Consider the following 22,482-nt stretch of genomic DNA (forward strand, 5'->3'; position numbering starts at 1 on the left):
GCATACATACCTTACTCAGTAGGAAACTGTAAACACAACCAAAAAAGGTAATGTCTATTTAAAACAGAATGGGCTGAACTCCCATAAGCTACAGCAAGAATGTACTGTGTCTGTATTTATACTGTCTTGTTAGCAATTCTAGCAGGGTGTTTTATTTTTCCTTGACACACCTTCCTTGTAAAACAATCCTGTGCACTATTTTATTCTCGTTTAATTTCTGACCATTACTTTAATTATAGGCTGTATATTATTATTATTATTATTATTATTATTTATTATTATTATTATTATTATTATTATTATTATTAATAATAATAATAATAATAATAATAATAATAATAATATTTATTATTATTATTATTAATAATAATAATAATAATAATAATAATAATAATAATAATAATAATAATAATAATGGAATAGCCACTGCAAAAGAAAAGCGATCTGCTGCACAAACGTATTTATTTATTTAATGCATTTATATACCGCTTTTTATACAAAAGTACTGTACAGTACATAGCAGAAAAAAGAAATTGGTAGATTAGGTTGAGGGGGGATAAAGATTGCGCCGATAAATCCTAAGGCTTATTCAGTCACAAAGTAAGTGGATTACTAAGTTTTTATTTATTTATTTATTTTATTTTTTTTAGTTTTTTTTATTGGAAACCGGTTCTCACTGGTCATGTGTTTCTAGCAATTCACAGGATGACTACAATTAGCTGTCCCGACTTTTCTATATTCCATTCTCTAGCTACCACACGCAGTTTATTCACACTGGAAACAGAAGTACAGGAAGCTTGATCACATGCAAACTCAAGGTGTGCAGCACAATTGCTATGCGTAATCTTTAAGTATCACATTTAGATATCATGCGTAGTGGTAGTTGATCTTGGCTTTTGTTAGCGCCCTTGTCTTCAGTTTGGGTTGCTGTTTACTACCACATGGTAGAGCCTTCATTTTTTGGCACTATTGCTTAAGCAATGCATTAGCTCTGTACGTTATTCACAGTACGGCATTACAAAAGTGTATTGAAAAGGTAAATCCTGGCAATCACTATTTCTTACATTACACATTGTAAAGGAATATTTGAATAATATTTGACTGCCTTCTAATACTGTAATTTTAAAATAGGGGTGTGAATTTCCAAAAATAAATCACTATGAATTGCTTTACAAATTATTTGAATCAGCTGCTGCTTATTATAACGTCTGTATACTCGCCCATAATATTTAAAGGCTGTGTTTTCTTTAAATGTAGTGCTTCTAATTTTATAGTGCATTTAACAAAGCAATTCAAATTTATCACCAAAACAAACTAATTGTATCTGTAAATGTTACACAGAACTGTTCTAGGGACCTTACTAGAACTTGGTCAATGATGTGCTGCTCATCTGTAGGAATAGACCATTGTGATGCATCTGTTGATAACATGATATACAATTGTATGTGGATACCGTTGTTGAGCAATAGGCATCTTTGCATGATATTAATAGAATGCAAACTTGGTTCAATATCTGCAGAATGTGCCTGTGGTTCTAGGAGTAAATTAAATAATATGAGTTCTGCAAATCTGTATTGCTGCTGCCTTTAAGGTAACATCTGGCATAAGGTTTAAATGCCTTTATCGTCTATGTTTTCATTTTTATGTTAGCACCCAAAATATCCAAGTTACAGCATGAAAGAAAAGAGCTGAAGATCTTTAGGAGCGAGACTCTGACATCCCTGCAGTAGTGTCTGATATTGACATACTTAAAGGCATCAGATTGGGACAGTATTGCTTGATACATGTACACTTAGTTTTTGGCACATGTCTTGTGTCCTGCCCCAAAGGTATGAAAATGCATAATTTGTCAGAGTAGGATCTACTGCACTCATCGCTGCATTTCTGAGCTGGATGGACTGAACCTTGCATCAGTATACATTTGGTGCTACTTTTATTTTTGCAGGTAAATACAAGAAAACAGCCAATGCTGGAAGATGTTGGATATGGACCAAGGGGTAGTGGAGGAGTGGTTGTCAGAGTTCAAGGTAATGTAATGTTGAAGTTAGGGATGTGTGGTTTTTTATTTATTTATTTAGTTAGTTAGTTATTTAGTTAGTTAGTTTAGTACTAATTGGGGGAATTGTGATTTGGTGGAATATCATGATCCTGATTCAGGTCTGCTTTCTTTGAGAATCCAGCAGGTAGCTTGAAATGTGTCGGCTCTGAATTTAATGCTGTTATGCGAAAAGTCAGAAAATAATTTTAAATGAACATCAGTTCTGTATTTTACAATTGATAGTGAAATTAATAATAGTAGAATATGAAAATGTATGGGTACTCAATACTGTCGGATTATATTAGATGCTAGAAATTAAATAAATCTGAAATACATATCACCAATGTGAGGGAATGGCTTCATCAAATGAAAATATAGAACCTATAGTAACTCCAATATTTAGGATTAGGTAAAGAACTAAAGGAAAATAAGTATCAAGATGTATTTTTGATGTTTTTTCATAAGCAATCCTGTATGACGCCGTCACAGTAACTATTCTTTTTGCTTGCTGTAATTTAGACTCTTCCTGAGACGGCCATTCCGAGCTACGCTGCAGGTTTAAAAGACAAGGCTTCTTTGGTTTCAGCTCTGTACCGTGTTATCCAGGAACCCCAGAGTGAGGTAGGTCCATTAGCCATGGGATCCTGCTTCAATGACCCACACTGCATTATGTTGCTTACAGTGGTTTAACAGTATAGCCTGTGCTCTAGTTTGGCCAGCTGTGCTTTGGGGCGAAAGCTTTTAGTGAAATCCCCTAATCAGCTGACCATTCGAATCACTTTTACTGGATTACCAGCTTCTCTAATACAATGGTACAGTAAGAACATTCAGAAAAGCTTCATCCTCAAGGGTACATACGTATGTGGAATTATTGGCCACCTTTTGGAATATAAAACAAATGAGCCTGTCAGATAACCGCACACAAGATGCATGTTTACACATAAGAACCATGAGTTGAACGGTTGTTCTCTTAACTAGCTCAGTTTTCAGCAGTTCCAGTACTTAGTCATCTCGTCTCCCCCATCACATAGGGAACTTTAATTTACTTGAAAATGTATTTTGTCTGTGATTCTAGTTGGGGACTCACAATCATGCCTCTTTAAAATATGATAAAATTACAACCAACAGGTAATTGCTCTAGGCCTTTTTATTATAGTAAATTGAAGATTGTGTCTAAGTCTGAACCCATGTCTTGTGTGTTTGAAGCTCCTGGAGCCTGTGTGTCACCAGCTGTTTGAGTTTTACCGCAGTGGAGATGTCAGCCTGCAGCGCTTCACTCTCCAGTTCCTTCCAGAGTTCATCTGGAGCTACCTTTCCATTTGCACCAGCAGAGACCTGCACAGCACTGGCTGCAGGGAAGCCCTTCTCTTGGGCATATACAATCTAGTAAGTGAATGGATGTGTTTAATTGGCTTTGCCCCATCTTTCCTGGTTTTTCTCTAGACGTACATCTGAAGCCGTTGTTCTCAGACATTTTACAACAGTGACTATCTTATAAATTGAATGTGTCTGCACCCCCTGTGCAAAAAAAAAAGCTATTGCTGATATTATTGCACATTCCCATAAAAGGGGAGCTTTATGTTTTTGTAAATATTGTACCACACAGCTGTGGATTCTTGAAAAGCTTGAAACTGTTCAAATGTTACGTTACAATGATCTCTGACCTAATTTGATGCCGTATATTGGCCATGACTTTTTGATTTCCCAATGATAAAATCCAATTTATTTTTAATTTTTTTTTATGTTGGCTTTAAATTTAGTCACATCTGTCTTCTGTGATTTCATTACATTGTGGGTGAAGTTCGATTTGGATATCGTCCAATAAAATTAACACTTTTGTTTCAGTCGTTTTGCCCATTTTACTTCATGTTGACAAGCCAGTCAGTGAGAGGTTCTACATTTTGTTTCCCCATAGGGATGCTTTGTATGACTTCACAAACACACTTCTAATGGAAATATATCTAGATGTAATTTAGTAGTGTAACGAGGAAGCAGCAGATAAACAAACCTATTGTTTTATGAATCAGACTTATTAATTTTAATAAACAGCAGTGATTGAGCAGATTATTTCTGATTGCACAGGCATGCTTGAGACGGAGCAGGTACTGCACAAACATATTTATTTATTTAGTGCATATATATACCGCTTTTTATACAAAAGTATCGCAAAGCACTGTACAGGACATAGCAGAAAAAAAGAACAAACCACAATACATTTGTATAGCATGTCACACATACAACTGCCACAGTCAGACCATTTAAATAACAGTATACATGTAATACAAAAGCAGCAATTTTAAAGTTACATTAAAACCCACTAATATAAGAAAAACATTTTATAAAAGTGTGTTTTTAGTCTTGACTTGAAATCTGTAACGGTCCCAGCTTCCCTGACTAACGAAGGCAGAGCATTCCATAATTTAGGATTTCTACAAGAAAAAGCCCTACCTCCCGTGTTGCTTTTGTTAACCATAGGAATAACCAGCAGCCTGCATCCTGTCATCTCAGAGTGCGTTTTGGAAGATACAGGGTCAGTAACTCCTGCAAATAACTAGGTGCTAATCTATTCAGGGCCTTGTAAGTTAAAAGCAAAATCTTAAAATCAATTCTATACTGCACTGGGAGCCAGTGTAAAGAGGCCAAAACAGGGGTAATATGTTCACTTTTCCTGGTTTTAGTGGTTGTATTCTGAACAAGCTGCAACTGGGATACCACATGTTTTGGGATACCAGAAAAAAGTGCATTACAATAATCAATTCTAGATGAAACAAATGCATGCATTAGTCTCTCAGATATGGAAATAATTGGTCTAAGTTTTGCTATATTTCTCAAATGGTAAAAAGATACTTTAGTAACTTCCCTAATATGAGTCTCAATTGATAGATCCGGATCAAAGATGACCCCCAAACTCTTAATTTCTAGTTTAAGTTTTGATGAGAGACTGCAAGGGTCGCGCTCATGTAATTTCCTTTTACTTGGTTCTGTGAGCCCACTAGCTTAACCTGTATTTTATCTGAATTCAACATTAGAAAATTCTGTGACAGCCAATGCTTGATGTCTGTAAGGCAAGTAGCTAATAACACCCAGGCAGAAGAAATTCCTGGCTTTAGGGACAAATATAGCTGGGTATCATCAGCATAGCAATGGAAGTTCACTCTGTGTCTGTGAATAATGTCACCTAACGGTAGCATATATAATGAAAACAACAAGGGTCCTGGAATGGAGCCCTGAGGAACACCACAGACAACTTCCGATAATGCGATTTCTACCTCCCCAATAGAGACAAACTGAAAACTATTAGAAAGAGAAGATTTGAACCAGGATTGGACAAGGCCAGACAGTCCTACTGTGCTTTCAAGACGATTCAGTAGGATAGAATGGTCTACAGTATCAAAGGCAGCAATTGGATCTAGAAGAATTAAAACTGATGGAAAGCCCCTGAGTCGGAGCTTATCAGCAGATCATTCACAACTCTGACAAGGGCCGTCTCGGTGCTGTGTGCAGCACGAAAACCAGACTGAAACTTCTCTAACATACCATTAAGAGTTAGAATTTTTTGTAATTGAATTGCAACAACTCTCTAGAACCTTATCTAACCTTATCTGGTAGGTTGGAGATTTGCCTATAGTTAATGAGGACTTTAGGGTCCAAATTGTGTTTCTTAAGCATAGACTTTACCACGGCTACCTTAAGTGCTGAGGGAACTGTACCGGAGGAAAGTGAACCATTTATAATTTTTAAAATGTGGGTATTCATAACACCCAAGAACATCTTTTAATAGCTTTGTAGGAATAGGATCAAGAGACCATGTTGTAGCTCTGTCACAAAGACGGCTGCAGTGGGTGACGTCAGACCAGAAACAGGAAGTATCACACAGAGACTTGGGGTTTTGATGAAGCTGAGCGTGTGATCGCGCTCAGCATTTAATAATTAAACAGAACAGAAAATAAAAGGTTCGAACACAAAACACAGGACACGGCACTTACGCCAAAATAAATATATAAACAAAACGGACTAAACAGTAAACAGACAAACGAACAGACAAACACGGTGAGTACAAACACTCATATTTACGTTCTTACTATTCTTTTACTCCTCTCTCTCCCGTTCTCCACTCTCGAACACCCAACCCTGAGTGAGTGAAAACATGCTGCTTTTATGCAGTTGTACCGAGACTCGATTGCTAGTCAATCATTCAATTGGAATCTCGGTACAACTGCACCTGAATTAATTAAAGTGCACTTTCCCGTGTTCACATACTAATACTTTAAATGCACGTGATGTGATGTGCCAACCTCGTGCCTAAATACAAATATACAATTTAAACACACACAGGGGCGGGCACTTCGTCACAAGCTCTCATATGTTGAACTAACTCTGTCAGTTCCTGTAAGGTAATCAAAGAAAAAGCCTCCATAGTTGCCTTATTATAGATCTAGTTGGTAAAATTGTCCTGGAGTCCTCCTTAATAGAAAGTGCCTGTGGAATCTCATTTGTGATGTCTAGTATTTTATTTTTTATAATAAAAGGTCCAATATGCTCCTAATTTTGATAATTCCCGGTCCAAACTAAACCATTATACAGTTAGCTGTATGCTGTAGTGTGTGTGTGTGTGTGTGTTTTTTTTAATGATTACTGAATTTATTTTATTTGTGTCTCGCATCTATCAAAGCAAGGGCAGTTTACACCCGATTGATTTATCAGTTGGCTCATGTTGCTGTGGTGTAGAATCCTGCAGGGTACATAAGTGAGTGATCAGGATTTTACTTCATGCAGAATCCACAGGAGTCATATTTCTGGATGCATAGTTTGTGTCTGAGATGTATCAGTGGCAGTGTCTAAGCTCCTTATAAGGTTGCATTCATCCTCAGTAGGACATTTCTTATAAGCATGGTTAACAGGATTTTTGTTTGTTTGTTGGTAATACCAGTTAGATCAAAGAGCATAAAGCGGAAAAGTAGCAAAGGTTTTAAAACCAGCAAATTGTTTTTCTGATCAGAAGACCTTCAATTTGTGTCACTCCTTCTGTTACCAGGAAAATAGGGGTGGGGGGGAAATCACAGGGTATTATCCTTGTTTCCATGGTAATTACTGGAAATGCATGTTAGTTCTCACTGAGAATTATAACAAAACATTGCAAGCGTAGTCTGGGTATTAAACTCACAGTATTTAACACTGCACCATTTGAGTTTACTTGAAATGTGTCTGCTGGACAACATACTGGCTAAGTTATTTACGGCCTGTGTAGATGAAGCTTGGTTTTAATTTGGATTGTTGCTTTTGATGGTATTTTAAAACGAATAATAAATAGTATTTTTTTTTTCTTTATGCATTAATTCAATAATTTTGTTATTGTAGGCTATAATGCTCACCATTCAAAACATCTCATTTAGAATAACTTGAGGAAGGACCAACTTAGGGTAAACCGTTTTTGTTTTTTCCTTTGCTGTTGGAAATCTGTCAAACTTGTGGACCCTCAATGCACACGTGTTGTTTTCAAACTACATGGGCTACTCGAATATCCAGGGATTCTTTGTGTATCGTGTCACTGAGATGCTGTGGATCTGCTGCATCATTTATAACTATACATATAATTACACCACTGTCTTTGTACAGTGTGACGTCAACAGTTACTGTATACCACAAATGTGGACTGAGTTACCACTGTCTTAGAAGATTTCCAACGAGGAGCTTGGGTAATGTCAGGAAAGTTTTAATGTGTGGCATCTTTATGAACTTCTGTACCATGCGATTCTTCACGCAACACTCTTAGATAAATGCCTGCTATTTGGAAAAGGAATGTGATGTCCAAGACTCAAATTCTACATCATCTCTCAGATGAAAACTGGAAAGTTGTGATTTTGGCCCTGGCAAAGGAATTAAAAGGGCTAATACTGGCAAATTTGGTCAATGTTTTTAACAGCTCATAGCTTGTTTTTCAGCAATGGAATACCGTAGATAAAAAAATAAAATAAAAAAATAAAATAAAAAAAATTTAACTTTTCTAAAATGCAAAAATAAAAATTAATTCATATGCTTTATTTTTTGACTCCAGGAAATAATTGACAAAGATGGACAGAGCAAAGTGTTATCATTCACTGTCCCTTCCCTGTCGAAGCCTTCTGTGTACCATGAGGTAGGTGCCATGTCTCTTCTGGGGGTGCACTGGTAATTGCATCAGTCATGCAAACAATTCTACAACCATTAAGCCACCAAGCCTTTGCAAAAAAGTGTGCTCTGCATTGGCACTCATCCTATTTTGTATTCGTAATAATATAGTTTAAATCAGCCCCACCTGATACCACCGCGGTTGCCCGTGCACCGCATCGAGCCGACTGCACCAGCAGTTTCAGCCCGTGCATTGGTCACCGATGCACCAGCACCGTCCGGTACTGCACCGGCCCATGCATTGTTCAACTGCACCATTCATACACCGTACTAGGTCGCAGCAGCCTTGGTACCGCACCAAGCTGCGGCTGCACTGGTCCGTGCAGTGTTCACCAGTACCGCCTGTGCACCGCACGGGGTCACAACAACCTCGGTACTGCCTGTGCACCGGCCCGTGCATTGTTTACTAGTACTGCACCGGCCCGCTTACTGGTACCAAGACGTGCACTGTACCGGTCCGTGCATTACCCCGTGCAGAGCTCTTAGTAGCGGTAGAGCCAGGTCCAGTACATTGCACCTTCTCCTGTGATAGTACCCTGTCTTGCCTGTAATTGCAGCTGTACTATCAGCCTGCACTGATATCTGTAGGTACTAAATAAATAAATAAATAAATAAATAAATAAAAATTACTGCATTACCACTGAGCCAGTTTTCTGGTAATCATGCCTGGGTTCCACCAGTGCACGCAGTGCAATACAAACATCCCGCCAGAGTCCCGGCATACACTTTGTTTGTCCTGGCTGGGGATTGAGCATGCGTCTCAAGCTGTGAAGGATTGCTCTTTTTGTGAACTCTGCTCTGCCCTCATGAGGTGCTGGGTTGAGAGCCGGCAGGCGCGCCTGATTTAAGGAGCCCTGAGACTCTCTCACCCTGGCTCAAAGGTCACACTCTCACTCTGTGGAGCATAGAGGCTCTCCACACCCTGCACTTGCCTCTGCTTCATTCAGGTGACCCTCCAAGGGTAGAAGCTCCTCTTCGTCCTTGTCCTGGAGTCCAGTTTTTACTCTTGGTAGTTTCTGGTGTCCAAACGGAATGCCGGTCTTCGACCCATTCTTGACCCCAGACAGCTCAATCTCTTCCTGATGCGCAGAAAGTTCAAGGTGCTGTCCACACAGCAACTGTTGCGCACAGTCAGGACAGGCGACAAGCCTACTTCCATGTCCCCATACTACCAGGCTGCAGAAAGTACCTCCGCTTCTCCTTCCTGGGAAAAGCGTACGAGTTCCGTGTGCTGCCGTTCGGCCTCTCACTAGCTCCTCACACTTTTTCAAAGTGCATGGATGCTATACTGGCCCCTCCTGAGACTCAAGGGAATCAGAGTGTTAAATTATCTGGACGACTGGCTCATTTGCGCTGATTCTCCAACACAGGCAGCAGTTCACACGGATCTAGTTATCGAGCTTTTAGGCAAGCTCTGTCTTACGGTAAACATACCAAAAAGCCAGCTAGTGCTGTCCCAGGTTGTCATCTACCTGGGAATCTGCTTGAACTCAAGCAATGTGATTGCCACTTTGCCAGTCGAAAGAGTTCACAGGATCTCGTCCTGCCTAGAGCATTTTCAGCTTGGCAATAGACTGAAGGTGTCCACCTTCCAGCAGCTCCTGGGCCTGATGGCAGCAGCTTCCCAGATACTTCCACTGGGTCTCCACCGAATGCGCCCCCCTGCAAGTGTGGTTCAATCGCAGCGGACCTCCTATCAAGGAAGGTTCCCTGCGGATCAGAATGGGGACTTCACCCCGAAGTGGTGAACATGATTTGGAACACATTTGGGCGAGCAGAGATAGATCTCTTTGCCTCCCTGGAATGAGCCCCCTCTGGTTCTCCATTCAGGAGAGCGAGGCTCCGTTAGGTGTAGACGCCATGGCCCACAAGTGGCTGAGGGCTCTACTGTACACCTTCCCACTGATAGCAGTGCTACCGATGTGCCTGGAGAAGATCAGGCAAGACCAGGCCAGGGTGCTCTTAGTAGCCCTGTTCTGGTCCAGGAGGACTTGGTTTTCGGTGCTATCGCAATTCCTATGCCACCCCTGGCAACTGCCTCTCTGCCGTGACCTGCTTAGTCAGGTGCAAGGGACCCTGTGGCACCCCAACCCATCGAGCCTACAGCTCAGGGTCTGGCCCCTGAACAGCTGAATTTTAGCCAGCTAGGTCTGTCTGAGAGTTATTTACACTTAAATTTGCTTAATTTACTTGTTTTCAGCTCTTAAACGGTTGCAGATTCCAAGTTAGCTATAACATTTTATAAGTAACTTGAACTGCAACTGTTTAAGAGCTGAAAACAAGTAAAAAGGTCTAATTTAAGCTAATTATTAGTTCAAGTAAGGGTCTAGTTAAGTAATTGGGAGCTCGGTTGGAGTGAAAACCAGCCACAGGGGGTCCCCAGGACCGAGTTTGAGAGCCCCTGGTGTAATGGATACATTTCTATTTCAGGGAACCAGGGTTATGATAATAACCTAACTATATATATATATATATATATATATATATATATATATATATATATATATATATATATATATATATATATATATATATATATAAAGTCGGGATCACGGTTATGGACGTGACATAATTGAAAATCACAATTGGTGCTTCTCCTGTTTACCAGTCATTTCCTTTTTAAGAAGCTTCTATCACTGTGGCAAGTGCGGTGTAAATAATTTAGCAATTGCTTTTCATGAGTAAAAGCGTGCCTAAACAGCTTGACATCCAAGATTAAAAGATGTTTTAATGTCATTCTGAGGCACCTGAATTATTTACGATAAAATGTGTTAATCCCCTGAATACTTTTTTGTGTGTGTTTATCATCCCATTTTATAGATGTGTTTTTAACCATCATTTGATACTGTTTGTGCTGGGACAAATATTTGAGTATTCGTCTGATAAAAATGTAATTAGTCTTTGCACTTTAATATAGTGTTTTTTTTTTTTTTTAATAGAATACTGTACTTACTGTACTTGATTTGTCTTTTTTTATTATTATTACTTTTTCTTAGCCTTCTACGATTGGTTCTTTGACTCTCACAGAAGGGGCTTTAGCCAAACATGGCCTAAGCAGAGTTGTATACAGTGGGCCTCATCCACAGAGAGAGATCTTTACAGCACAGAACAGGTAATGCCACTGGCTAACTGGAACCCATGTAGGTGTTCTGCTGTTTTCCTGGGACATGTATTTTTAAATCCATCTCTCATGCAATTCATAGAGTTTATTGGCAGAACTGTAGTCTCACTTAAAAACAGGACAACATAAAGGTCTTCTTGCTAAAAGCTGCGGACTAAACACCCAGTTATACATGTGACTTCGAAAGAGTAACTACCTGTCGGATGAACAGATATGACATAGAAAATGATACTGCATGTCCTTAACCACCTCCCATAGCGCTCTAGAGAGTTCTAGGAGAGGAACTTGGCTTCTCGGATCATTATTCATTATGTTTTAATGTACTGTTTTATAATAAATCATAGAGATGTGCTGGTGGGTGACCCGTCTTAATATGTATGGATTGATTTTTTTTATTTTTGTTTTTCATTTCCAATAAAGGAAGTTTTGTCAACAGCATTGCTTGCCCTTTGCATTGAAAATAAGTATTTACAGCTCTGGTATAATTTGAAGCAAAAGGATGTCCTTTAGCTTTAGACAAAAATGTATGGGTTGAGAATAATAGTATGAAATAATCCAGTCCTGTTTTCTTTGACAGGTTTGAAGTGTTGACCTTCCTCCTCCTGTGCTACAATTCTGCCTTAAGCTACATGACGAGTGCTTCCTTACAGTCCCTCTGTCATCTGAGCACCGGGTGAGATCACAGTACTGGGAAAAGCATTAACATTTCTGTATCTCAATTTTCACAATAGAGTCGTGCTGGGACGAGAATTGAGTTTTCATGTTTGGATATCACGATTCAGACAAGTATTCGGATATTTATACATTTGCAAAATGTTATTGAAGCCCAGGGCTTCGATAACAGTCTGTTAGGAATTGTCCACCCAAATAAAACTAAATGCAGTTTAAATTACAACTTAAATCAAGTCAGAAATGCTATGACAGACAGCCGAGCTAATGATTCAGATACCCCACGCCCAGCTGGCCGTATTCAGGTAATAAGCCAATCAGATGTGAGAAAGGACTGCAATCAGGTAGGACAGTCGGAAAAGCATCATAACAATTCTAATAGTGTTAATGCAGATAGTTAAATTAGTTTTAGTTTAAGAAAGTTTTTATGCAAGATTGGGATGTGCGCAAAAGTTTCGGTTAAAACTTTGTTACATGGTGGAGTAAAGGGAGCGAGTCTACTATTTAGTATTTTTAATTATTGTAAATTATTGTATTATTGTAAAGCACTATTTAAGTTTGAGCTAACAGTTTAAAAGAAAGTGTAAATAGTGTTTTTATATATGTGTGTGTGTGTGTGTGTGTGTATGTGTGTGTGTGTGTGTGTGTGTGTGTGTATATATATACTAATCGTTTATCTTTTTATTGCATTCCACATAACAAAAACTAGGTTTGTAACAAAATGTTGATCACTATATGAGTGTTTGAAAACCTGAGGCATTTTGGGTGGCTTTAACTGATCTGTATCATGTGGCAGACAGAACAGACCCCAGTTGACACTTCTCAAACCTGAAGAAGCACCAGTTGAGATTAACACATACTGTGACATTTCAATTGAACATTAAACAATCTTTACAAGCCATGCTCACTGCTTTGGGGGACACATTCAAGTGTAAATTAGTGATTAGCTGTTCTCGACCTGTAGGCGCTGTATTGACACATTCATTGCAGCATACTTGAGATTTACTGTAGATCCCTCCACCTTTCAGGGAGGTTGTGGTGGGGTGTGGGGAGTGTATGAATAATGATGACAACAGTCCAAAATGTTCATGCAACACAAGTGATATTTATATATATTGTGCACGTATTTACAACACAGTGGTATAGACAGGTGATGACAGGGAAGCAGTGCACACAGGTGATTGATATAAGTGCCACGCAGTTCTGCTTCTCCTTCCCTTAGTACTGGTGCTCCGCTTTTGTATCCCGACCTCCTTTAGTCTAAGAGTTATAACCTCCATGGTGTATTCTTTTCTATTAAGCCCTATGTCACTCGCTCCCGCACCAAACTCTCCCCGACCGAACCAACCGACTCAACTACACAGTTCCTCCCCGTTAATCCAGCACGGCCAGTCGCTACTCGACTAGCTGTTGCTGAAACCATGGTGTTAACGAGCAGGATCTCGGTACACCTGTGCAATCGACCTTCAAGAGATGGCCGTCTCGACCAGACTATACCTACTGTATGCCCCATCCTGTCTAGGTCACGTCAGTCGGTCCATCTAGCGCCTCTGTCTTTCGGGAGGACAGTTTTCCCTCCCTCCATCTTCCTTCACCCTGTCACAGAGGTTATTTAGCTTTCAGTAGTTAAAATGAAGGGAAAAGCAGTCTGTCAAAATTGATCTGACTACGAGTAATCACAGCGTTCTGTTAACTGCTTGTATCGTCAAAGAGCCATACCTCAAGTCTGAGTAACTCCCAGATTAGTAACGCCAGCAATTACTCTTGTACAGAAAATAACCCTGTGTATATGCGGTTGTGGTAGGGGGGGGGGGTTTATCTGTTTTTGTGTTTGACTGACTTAAATTGAAGTTGATTGCTTTTCGTGGTAGTTAGTTCTAAGTGATCAGATGTGGCATACTGGAGACAGAGAAGATTATGTAGCATCCTGTTGACCCTCCAAGTGGCAGGTGTGCTGTTCACTATCAAAATGATTTTGTATTAATTATACTGCTTTGGTAACTGCGGCAATCTGGATATAGTGGAAGCTCACTTTAGAATATTACATTTTCTGTACCTCAGCTAAACAAACTAGCACAGGCTTTATTTTATTTTATTTTATGTTTGATAGGCCACAGTATGTGTTTATGAATAAGAAACCTTTCATTCTCCATCCATGTTGTTGTTGTTGTTGTTGTTGTTGTTGATGTTTTTAAATTATCTTTACTGTTTATCCTAATCTGACATGCTATTAATTCTCAATCTCCTCAGTAATGTGTAGTTCGACCTTGTTCTGTGTCACAAGTCTCACCCAAAGTGCTTAATTCATTGGTAATAGCTAATCCTCAAATCTAATCTGATAGCACTCTGAGCACGTGCATATTGTTCCACTGTGTTGGAAAGTGCTATCTGGCTGCTTGACTGACTACAAAAGAGCTGTTTTGACACACAGGAGTATTTGTCTTGTTGGTACAGTCTTTATGTGGCAAGAAAAATACATTGTCTAGCAAACATATTGAACTGTATTACCACATTAGTACATTTTTTGATTAGTGTGGTAATGAACTGATACTTCCCTTAATGTTGTTGGAAATGACTTTGAATCCCCAGAGAAGTGGTTGTCTAATAGATGTGGGCATTATTTTCCATCTGGATACCTAAAACCATATTTTAACCAACCTTTCTTCTTGCACGATGACTTTATATCATACATTCGTGATTAGCTGTCAGATTGGAAACTGTGTTTGATGTAATTAAGAAGCCTTGAGTTGGCATTGAAACCAGGTGGCATTGCGGGGATCAATTTCAGTGATCGATGGCCCGATGACAAATCTTTAGTGTTTTCACTTGATTGATGTTAACTCGCTCGTTAATCTGTTCCATTATTCATTATCGCTGGAGTCAACAGTATAGCTCAGTGTTGTTGGAATTTCACCTTTTGGATAGCCACATTTATTCCTATTTATGGGTAACATAAAGCCATACATTTAGTTTCAATCAGGAGTCTTGATGTAGAGCTGGTTTTGTTCTGGTTGTCATACCCTACTAATTATTTCAGAAAAATAAAACAGGCAACTAGGGAGTCTTGGAAATGACAGCAATTGTTAATTAACTGATGTCCGCATTAATTGAAATGCAGTCAGTTTGTTCTAAAATCCCCGCTTACCTGTCATAGGTGTCAACTGACCACATGAGCTAGTAAGGGTCCCATAAGACCGCTAGCATAACATCTTTTTAATGTAACCTAGCCAGCATTATTATTGCAAAGAGCTTTTATTTATATACAGGCAAGCCCTCTGGGGCTATTGAAGTTTTCCCTAATTGAGTTTCCACCAAAGCAATGGCACTTCATCAGAGCCCCTGCACAGCAATTGCATTACATAGTAGCGTATCCTCATGGGAACAAAGGTGGTTTGTATTGTGGTTTTTTTTTTTTTTTTACTGTATCTAAACTACGCTTGTGTTTTTTTCAGGATAAGCATTTGTGGGTATCCTAGACAGCTCCTGAGGAAGTACAAAGGCGTCGGCAACAGAATGCCAGTTTCTTCAGAGTTTCTTGTCCAGTTGATAACCAGCATTTATTATGCTCTGTAAGTATGAGCTTCAAATTTGTAAGTTTCTAAAGTTTGTGTTTTAGGAACTTTTGCAAATGCCTGGTGATTAACTGTACCTGTTAACTACTCTGTACATTACTTGCCATTGAAGTCCAAATTACTTGAGGTCATTCAAGGTTGGTTTGAAGAAGTCTGTTGTCAGATTGTTGTATAACATTCACCAGGCTACACATTGACTTAAATTATCTTAACTGGGGACTTTTACACAGATCTCATTTTATATGGTAAAATTGAAATTCTTCACACCTACTGATCTGATTTCTGTTCTTTCCATCCCTTCTTTTGCCACCTCAATAGCAGAAAGTACCGGTATTTATCAACCATTGTTATTCGTGGAGGCACCCATACGTCCGTACATGCATGTGTCAGACAGAGTTTTACATTTCTCTTGGGAACTGCTTATCCAGTTGTGGTGAAACGTGGTTAGCACATCTGTATAGGATCCTGTCCGTATATGTCATGCTCACATTATTAGATGCACATACAGAGATTGACAGTAGGTGTGATTGACTGATCTACTTTTTCAAGATACTCGCAGCTCTAATTTAGGGTTCACAGACACCAATGTATGGTTTTGCTAAATCTAATTCCAGTTTCAAGCTTGTTTTCTCATATTGGTTGCCTTATTCAGTAGCATTATTTTTTTACGAAAGGCAAAAAACAAAACAAAAAAAAACTTAAAGCCTGAATTCTCATATTATGAATGGGTTTTCCTAATGTCAGAAACAAATACTGTATCCTACATGCTTGAGAAAATTTCTCTTGTTGTGTTTTTTTTATTTATTTTTTTTTAAACGATTTCACTCGGTATACCTCCTGAATAGACTCTTGAGTGTTAGTACATTCATTCTCTTCTTGTGTGTTATAGCTATAATGGTGAATGGGATATGGCCAGTAAAGCATTGGATGATGTTTTATACAGAGCTCAGCTGGAGCTTTATCCTGAAGCGTTGTTGGTGAGTATACCTGTCTGTCTACACATTTGGGATTATTCTACTATATATATATATATATATATCTGTATATACATCATTTAATCGTTCTATATTCTGCATATTTATTTATTTGTACAGTATCACCTATTTTTATCAAACATCTGTCTTTTATATTCAATAATTCGATTAATGATAAATATACAAATGTGTATACAAGCATCATTTTATATTTAAATGAATGTCCAATTGCAGTGAAGACTGTAATAAAGATTGGCTTGCCAAACGTGGCACAGGTGCTTTTAATTGTTTTATATTATTCTAACCTTGGATATATTAAAGGATATGCTTTTAAGATGTTATGGCAGTAAAGGCCAGGGGTTACAGCATGTTACATATAGTATTTGTACACAGGTGGGAAATGCAGTCAAGTCTTCCTTGCCTGGAGGTGCATTGAAATCAAATAAGGAGGGCACCCGGTGTATTCAGGTAGAAATTACTCCAACATCCTCGAGAATATCAAGAAATGCAGTGACCAGCTTGTCAATCAGAGGCCATCGGTGGAAAAGAAATGGTAAGCAGCATAACAAAATTAAAGAATGAAGTGGTTAGAGGTCATCCAGGGAGGGTCTTCTCTCTTTGCAGCCACATGTATTTGACCATTATCAGTCTGGATGCATATTGGAGGTTAGGTCACATTTTCTGTATTTTGCATTTTTGACGGTCTTGTTATAAAAAAAAAGTTTCAGCCGTCAGTAGAAAAAAAAAAAAAAGCACTGTTGTGGATAACCTGAAAACGTTTGCACACAGTGTACACACACCAGCCTCTGACAATTGTTTTTTACACAGGTATCTGAAACCTCAAGCTAATATTTTTTTCTACACTGCTTCTTGCGTTCTCTTTCAGCTCCAGGATAGACTGTATTTGTTGCTGAGTGTAAGTAAGGTGCCAGATGCAAACAGTGTTGAGCTGTGAGTACAGGAATGTTCCTGAAAGCAAAACGTTGATAATTGCTTTAGGACAGAGAGAAAGGTGGCTGACTTTAAATCCCTACTTTATCCATTGAGTAGCTTTGTGAACCCATTTGTTTTGTCCACAGAGAGTAATTAGTTGTTACATACCAGATATGGAGAAAGACCATAAACTAAAACATGGTAGTCTACCAGTGACCAGAAGAGGTCAGTAAAGAGGTAATCATTGCCTTCTGTGGAACTGCTGCAGTGGTCGGTCTGTCAAGGGTTTGTGGAATATTATTTGCCACTGCCTCTATGAGACCAATCACAACAAGAATGCATAAAGATTGTTTTTAACCCTTTTTGTCCAGCATGCCACTTCAGTAATTTCTGATGCTATCAGGGATTCGTCTGTGTTTTGTATTTCTGACCTAACCTTAAAACCAATTCGAACTGTAGGGGTTTTGTTTTCTGTGTAAGACGATCGCTGCACATACTGGAATACATGATTTATAGTTATTATAAAGTTATTAACATGAGATGTCATGCAGTATCATAAATGTAAAGGTATGTAACATTTATGCCAAGTGGCAAATAGACCTGAAGCTTTACAAGATCTTTTAAAGAAAATAAAAATGTACCATATTGTTCCCATCCCCTGTACTGTGGTAAACATGCCCTCCATTTAGGGTAAATGTACCAATTGTTTATGATTATGGGGAATATGAAATGGATGCAATTACATAAAGTATGATTATATTTTTAAAAAAACTAAAATGATGTACTTTGTCACAGCAGTGGAAACTGGCTATAACTAGACAGTTATCTCATATTAGCTGTACATGACTGTAAGAATATCATATGTGGTATACTTCACAATTGGTGTTATATATATATATATATATATATATATATATATATATACTGTGTATATATATATATATATATATATACTGTATATACATACAGTGCCTTGCATAAGTATTCACCCCCCCCTTTTTCTGTAAAATGGTACCAATGAAATAACGAATCCAGTCCATTATGGAGATAATATTGTGTAATAATTTACCAATAAAACAACAGAGGCATATGTCCTTTCATTTTCATCCATAGTATGGTAACTTCAGTTTAGCACTGAGTTTTATTAGTTTGTTCAAAGAAGAATGAAAAGCATTTTGCCTGTCATCCCCATATTTCATCATCAGCTTTTTATTTGCTTGTTTTTTTGGTGTGTGTTGTTGCTTTTGTTTCTTTTGTTGTTCTGTTTCTTTCTCTTTTTCTTCTGTTTTAAGCCATCACGTTTTTGTTGTCATCTTCACCCCTAGATTCCTCTGAAAACAGTATTGACATCCCAGATTCAGCAGCCCTGTCCGTCCCTGAGATTAGTGTGACAGGCGTGCTGGGCGAGCGAGTCGGGAACGGGGAGACGCAGAGAAGCAGAGGAGAGGGGGAGGCGCAGGGGGGACAGGACTCAGGGGCTGACTCTAGAGCAGACAGCAAAGGCTTGGCTGAGGTCAGGAGGCAGAAGTCTTGCAGGAGAGTAATGGAGGATGGTGTTAACTCACCTGGCAGAGTCCAGTACTAGCTGAGTGCTGTCTAACAGCACCCGAAGGTACTTTGGATTGAGGGCAGTGTGTGAAGGGGAAGAGGGAATGGGAGGGGGGTCACACTTGTGCATGGCACTGCAAACCATCCGTTTGATTTCTGAGAAGGCAGCTTGATTGGTCTGTGCATGCTGTCAGAATATACAACACTAAATCCTGAGCTGCATGCACTGTGAATTCTGCATCTGTAAATAGTTGGTCACTTCTTCAGATTTACTAAATACTAGAGCGAAAGTATAGTATTGATGTTTGTACATTTACTTTCATCTATTTATTTATTCAAATTGGTTATTTTTTTAACTTTATTTTTTATTTTAAAGACGCTCTTGTGGTCTGAAAAAAGGGAGGGGGGGGGGGGGGGGGGGGGGGGCTGAGCATCAGTGGGATCTTAAGTGTCAGATCAACAACAGCAAAAAAAAAGAAAACTACCCCGCCCTAGTTGATTGAGAAACTCAGACCTGTTTCTGGATTGAGTTTGTCATTGGTAAGGCTGTAGTTTTAAGATAACTTTTTTAATCTAGTTTTATGATAGTATTCCCTTTATTACCCCTTTGCTATCAATGTGTCTGGGTCCTTGGCTGTGAAGCTCTCCTCCACAAGTATTTTAGGTCCTTTCAAGCCACAACTAAGGGGTTGAAGGCAGGATCATCTGAGTGGAATGATAATTGACACTAACATGAAGCAAGGTTTCTCTAAGTCTTTCCCGAAGTTTGTTTGTTCTTGTTGCTGTTGAACTTTTTGCATGTTAGCTCATTTGTGTATTGTATGTAAAATGCATGGCAGCTGCTATTGACCTACACAGCGTTACATTCAGTAAATTCCTAAATGATGGGTAAGTAAGGGTTCCTTTTTTAATACAACAGAAAGCTTTATTCATCCCACTGCTCAGAGAAACATTCTTGAGCTGCACTAGATACACCTACTTGTACAAACCTGATTGGTGCCAAAACTTGTTGTTGAATCATATCCCTTCTGTTTATAGATGCGGTGGATTTAACATCCCCAGAGGAACTGATGGAAATCTCCGAAATGGATGAAGGGTTTTGTTCCAGGGCAGCTTCAAACGCCAGTCCTCCTGTGATCACTATTAGCAGCAGCAGTGGGAAGACACCTGGGAAGAGCCAGCGAAAGTCTGGAAGCAGCAGGGCTGGGAAGGAGAGGGAGGCTAGCGTGGAGAGCTGCCGGGACCACTTGTCTCGCAAGCAGGCCCAGAGAGCCATGAGCGAGAACCTGGAGCTGCTGTCCTTGAAGAGGCTGACTTTGACGACTAGCCACTCCCTCCCCAAGCCAGACAGCCTCAGTCTGGCCCGGACTGCCACCACTGTCTTTAGTAGATCCTTCGAGCAGGTCAGCAACGTCTTTGGGGCCAACAATCCTGCCAGCACAGGCAACACTACCTCCACCGAGGCCAACCGCTATTCGGCCTGCAGCCTTCAAGAGGAGAAGCTGGCCTATGTCTCAGAAAGGACCGAGCTCTTGGGCCCAAGCTCCAGGCACAAGCAGCGCTCCCCCAGCATCGGCATCCAGCTTTCCGCAGACCTGTGAACGTTTCTGTTGGTGGTCACAGAGGGTTATGGTCTTTTTAGTATGGTGTTAAAATCATGTTACCGCTGCTGTGGTGTCGGGTTCAGTTTTCGATGAAAAAAAAGTTGCAGGCTTGTTTGTACTTCTGGTGCTGGATTAAAATATTAGTATTAGCACTGACAGCAATAATGATGAAAGTAGGAGGGTGTTCATGCATTCAGTTGGACAAATGTTCAGTGGCTTCTTTAGAATCATAACCCTTTTAAGAGGTTCTGGGAATATTAAGAGGAACCCAATAAATGGACCCCACTCCACCACCAGTCTCGTGGTACTGGTACAAGCACTGAATATTACAGACTGTTTAGGTGGTTAAATAATTAGATTTGAAGTGTTTTTACTGTAATGTTTATATATATATATATATATATATATATATATATATATATATATATATATATATATATATATATATATATATAAAGTTCAACCATTATAGAGGTAAAGCTGTTGTAAATTGAATAAGAATTGTAAAGGGATATATTTTTTAACAAAGTTTGAATAAAAATACAAACTTAACTGTACAGGTATGTGAAAAAAATTAAGTAAAAACCAGCACAAAAAAAGCACAAGACCTAGAAGAAACATTTGGAAGACGTGTAAAAATCTGCCATATTTACACACACAGACAAGAAAAAAGCACAACACGCATTTCTCTTTGGATGTTTTTTATGGTGATAAAACATGTGTGGTGTGCAGTAGATTTTGTCTGGTCCTGTATTAGTTCACTTCCCTTGGTCTTTCTTTTGCACAAGAGAAAGATAACCTGTCTGAAGATCACTAGTTTAGAAACCAATAACCTGTTTATGTTTATATCTGAAATCGTCATTCTTTTTATAAGCAATGCAATTTATTATTTTCACATTCTCTTTTGTTTGTTTGTTTGTTTGATTGTTTGATTTTTATTTGTATTTGGAGCTTTTAAAACTGATTCCAGTCTGCATGTTTTATATTCTGTATATATGTATGTATGTATGTTGTTTCCAATGCAGCAAGGGGAATTACATGAGAACAGTATTGATTGCCATGGCATTTCATTCGTTTTTTGGTGTAAATTGCACCCGCATGACTTGGGCTAGATCTGCATGTTGGCCGAAAGTCCTCTCCTACTGTTACATTCTTAATAACTTTACAGAGCAGAGCTTTTTCTTTTTAAATATAGCACATTGGTAGAATCGTATCCAAGTTAGTCTCTCTTTTTTTCTTCCTTCTGTTTCTCAACAGGTTTTTACCTTTTCTAATGAAAAAAAAATCTGTGGTACCTTTGTTTTTTCTTTTACAGAATTTTTTCTTTTTTTTTTTAAATATTTGTGAACAAATTTGTAAATTATTCAGCAAAATTTAAATGTAGTAGATCGTTTAAACATTTCGTCAGTAGATAGGATAACAGCAATCACTAGATGTTTCTTTTTGTGTTTTTGTTTACAATATGTGGGGATTTAATACATTGCTCCTGTGGATTGTACAGTTTATTGTACTGAAGTTTCCACCTGTCATCTGAAAATACCTATGGTTGCTATAGTTTCACAATAAAATATATATTTCAAACTTTTGGACTGGTCTATTATCATACAATTCATATTTGACAGCTAGACTAAAAGACCATTTATTTGACATGGCCTTCAGCTGTAATTTGGGTTTTAAATGCTGCTGTGTTTGTGATTGAACAAGAAAAGCAATTCTTCGTATGCTCAAATTTCATGGTGCAGAATTGTTGTAACACTATAGAGTTATTTTATCCATCTGTATTCCACATTAACCCTGTACAGCAAAGAAACCACCTATGATAGGGAATGGATTTTATTATTTTATTTTCACATTT

General features: G+C 38.7%; 1 protein-coding gene across 9 annotated transcripts in view; it reads left to right on the forward strand.

Moving 5' to 3' along the window:
* The window catches only part of hycc1 (hyccin PI4KA lipid kinase complex subunit 1), a 42,176-nt gene extending 19,968 nt beyond the window's left edge, over positions 1-22,208 (forward strand). For 8 of the 9 annotated variants that reach the window (XM_034000646.2, XM_034000645.2, XM_034000647.2 and 5 more), the window contains 10 exons: positions 1,946-2,027; positions 2,558-2,659; positions 3,245-3,424; positions 8,094-8,174; positions 11,203-11,318; positions 11,905-12,000; positions 15,449-15,565; positions 16,458-16,545; positions 16,936-17,095; positions 20,062-22,208. In XM_034000646.2, the coding sequence (XP_033856537.2) occupies positions 1,977-2,027; positions 2,558-2,659; positions 3,245-3,424; positions 8,094-8,174; positions 11,203-11,318; positions 11,905-12,000; positions 15,449-15,565; positions 16,458-16,545; positions 16,936-17,095; positions 20,062-20,624 (1,554 nt within the window). In that variant the 5' untranslated portion in view covers positions 1,946-1,976 and the 3' untranslated portion in view covers positions 20,625-22,208. Of the gene's footprint in view, positions 1-1,945; positions 2,028-2,557; positions 2,660-3,244; positions 3,425-8,093; positions 8,175-11,202; positions 11,319-11,904; positions 12,001-15,448; positions 15,566-16,457; positions 16,546-16,935; positions 17,096-18,800; positions 19,088-20,061 lie in introns of all 9 variants that reach the window. The other variant, XM_034000650.2, reaches the window with a different exon arrangement.
* Positions 22,209-22,482: the final 274 nt, after the last annotated feature.

The sequence above is a fragment of the Acipenser ruthenus genome, chromosome 4, assembly GCF_902713425.1.
Source record: "Acipenser ruthenus chromosome 4, fAciRut3.2 maternal haplotype, whole genome shotgun sequence".
NCBI classification, from domain to species: Eukaryota; Metazoa; Chordata; class Actinopteri; order Acipenseriformes; family Acipenseridae; genus Acipenser; species Acipenser ruthenus.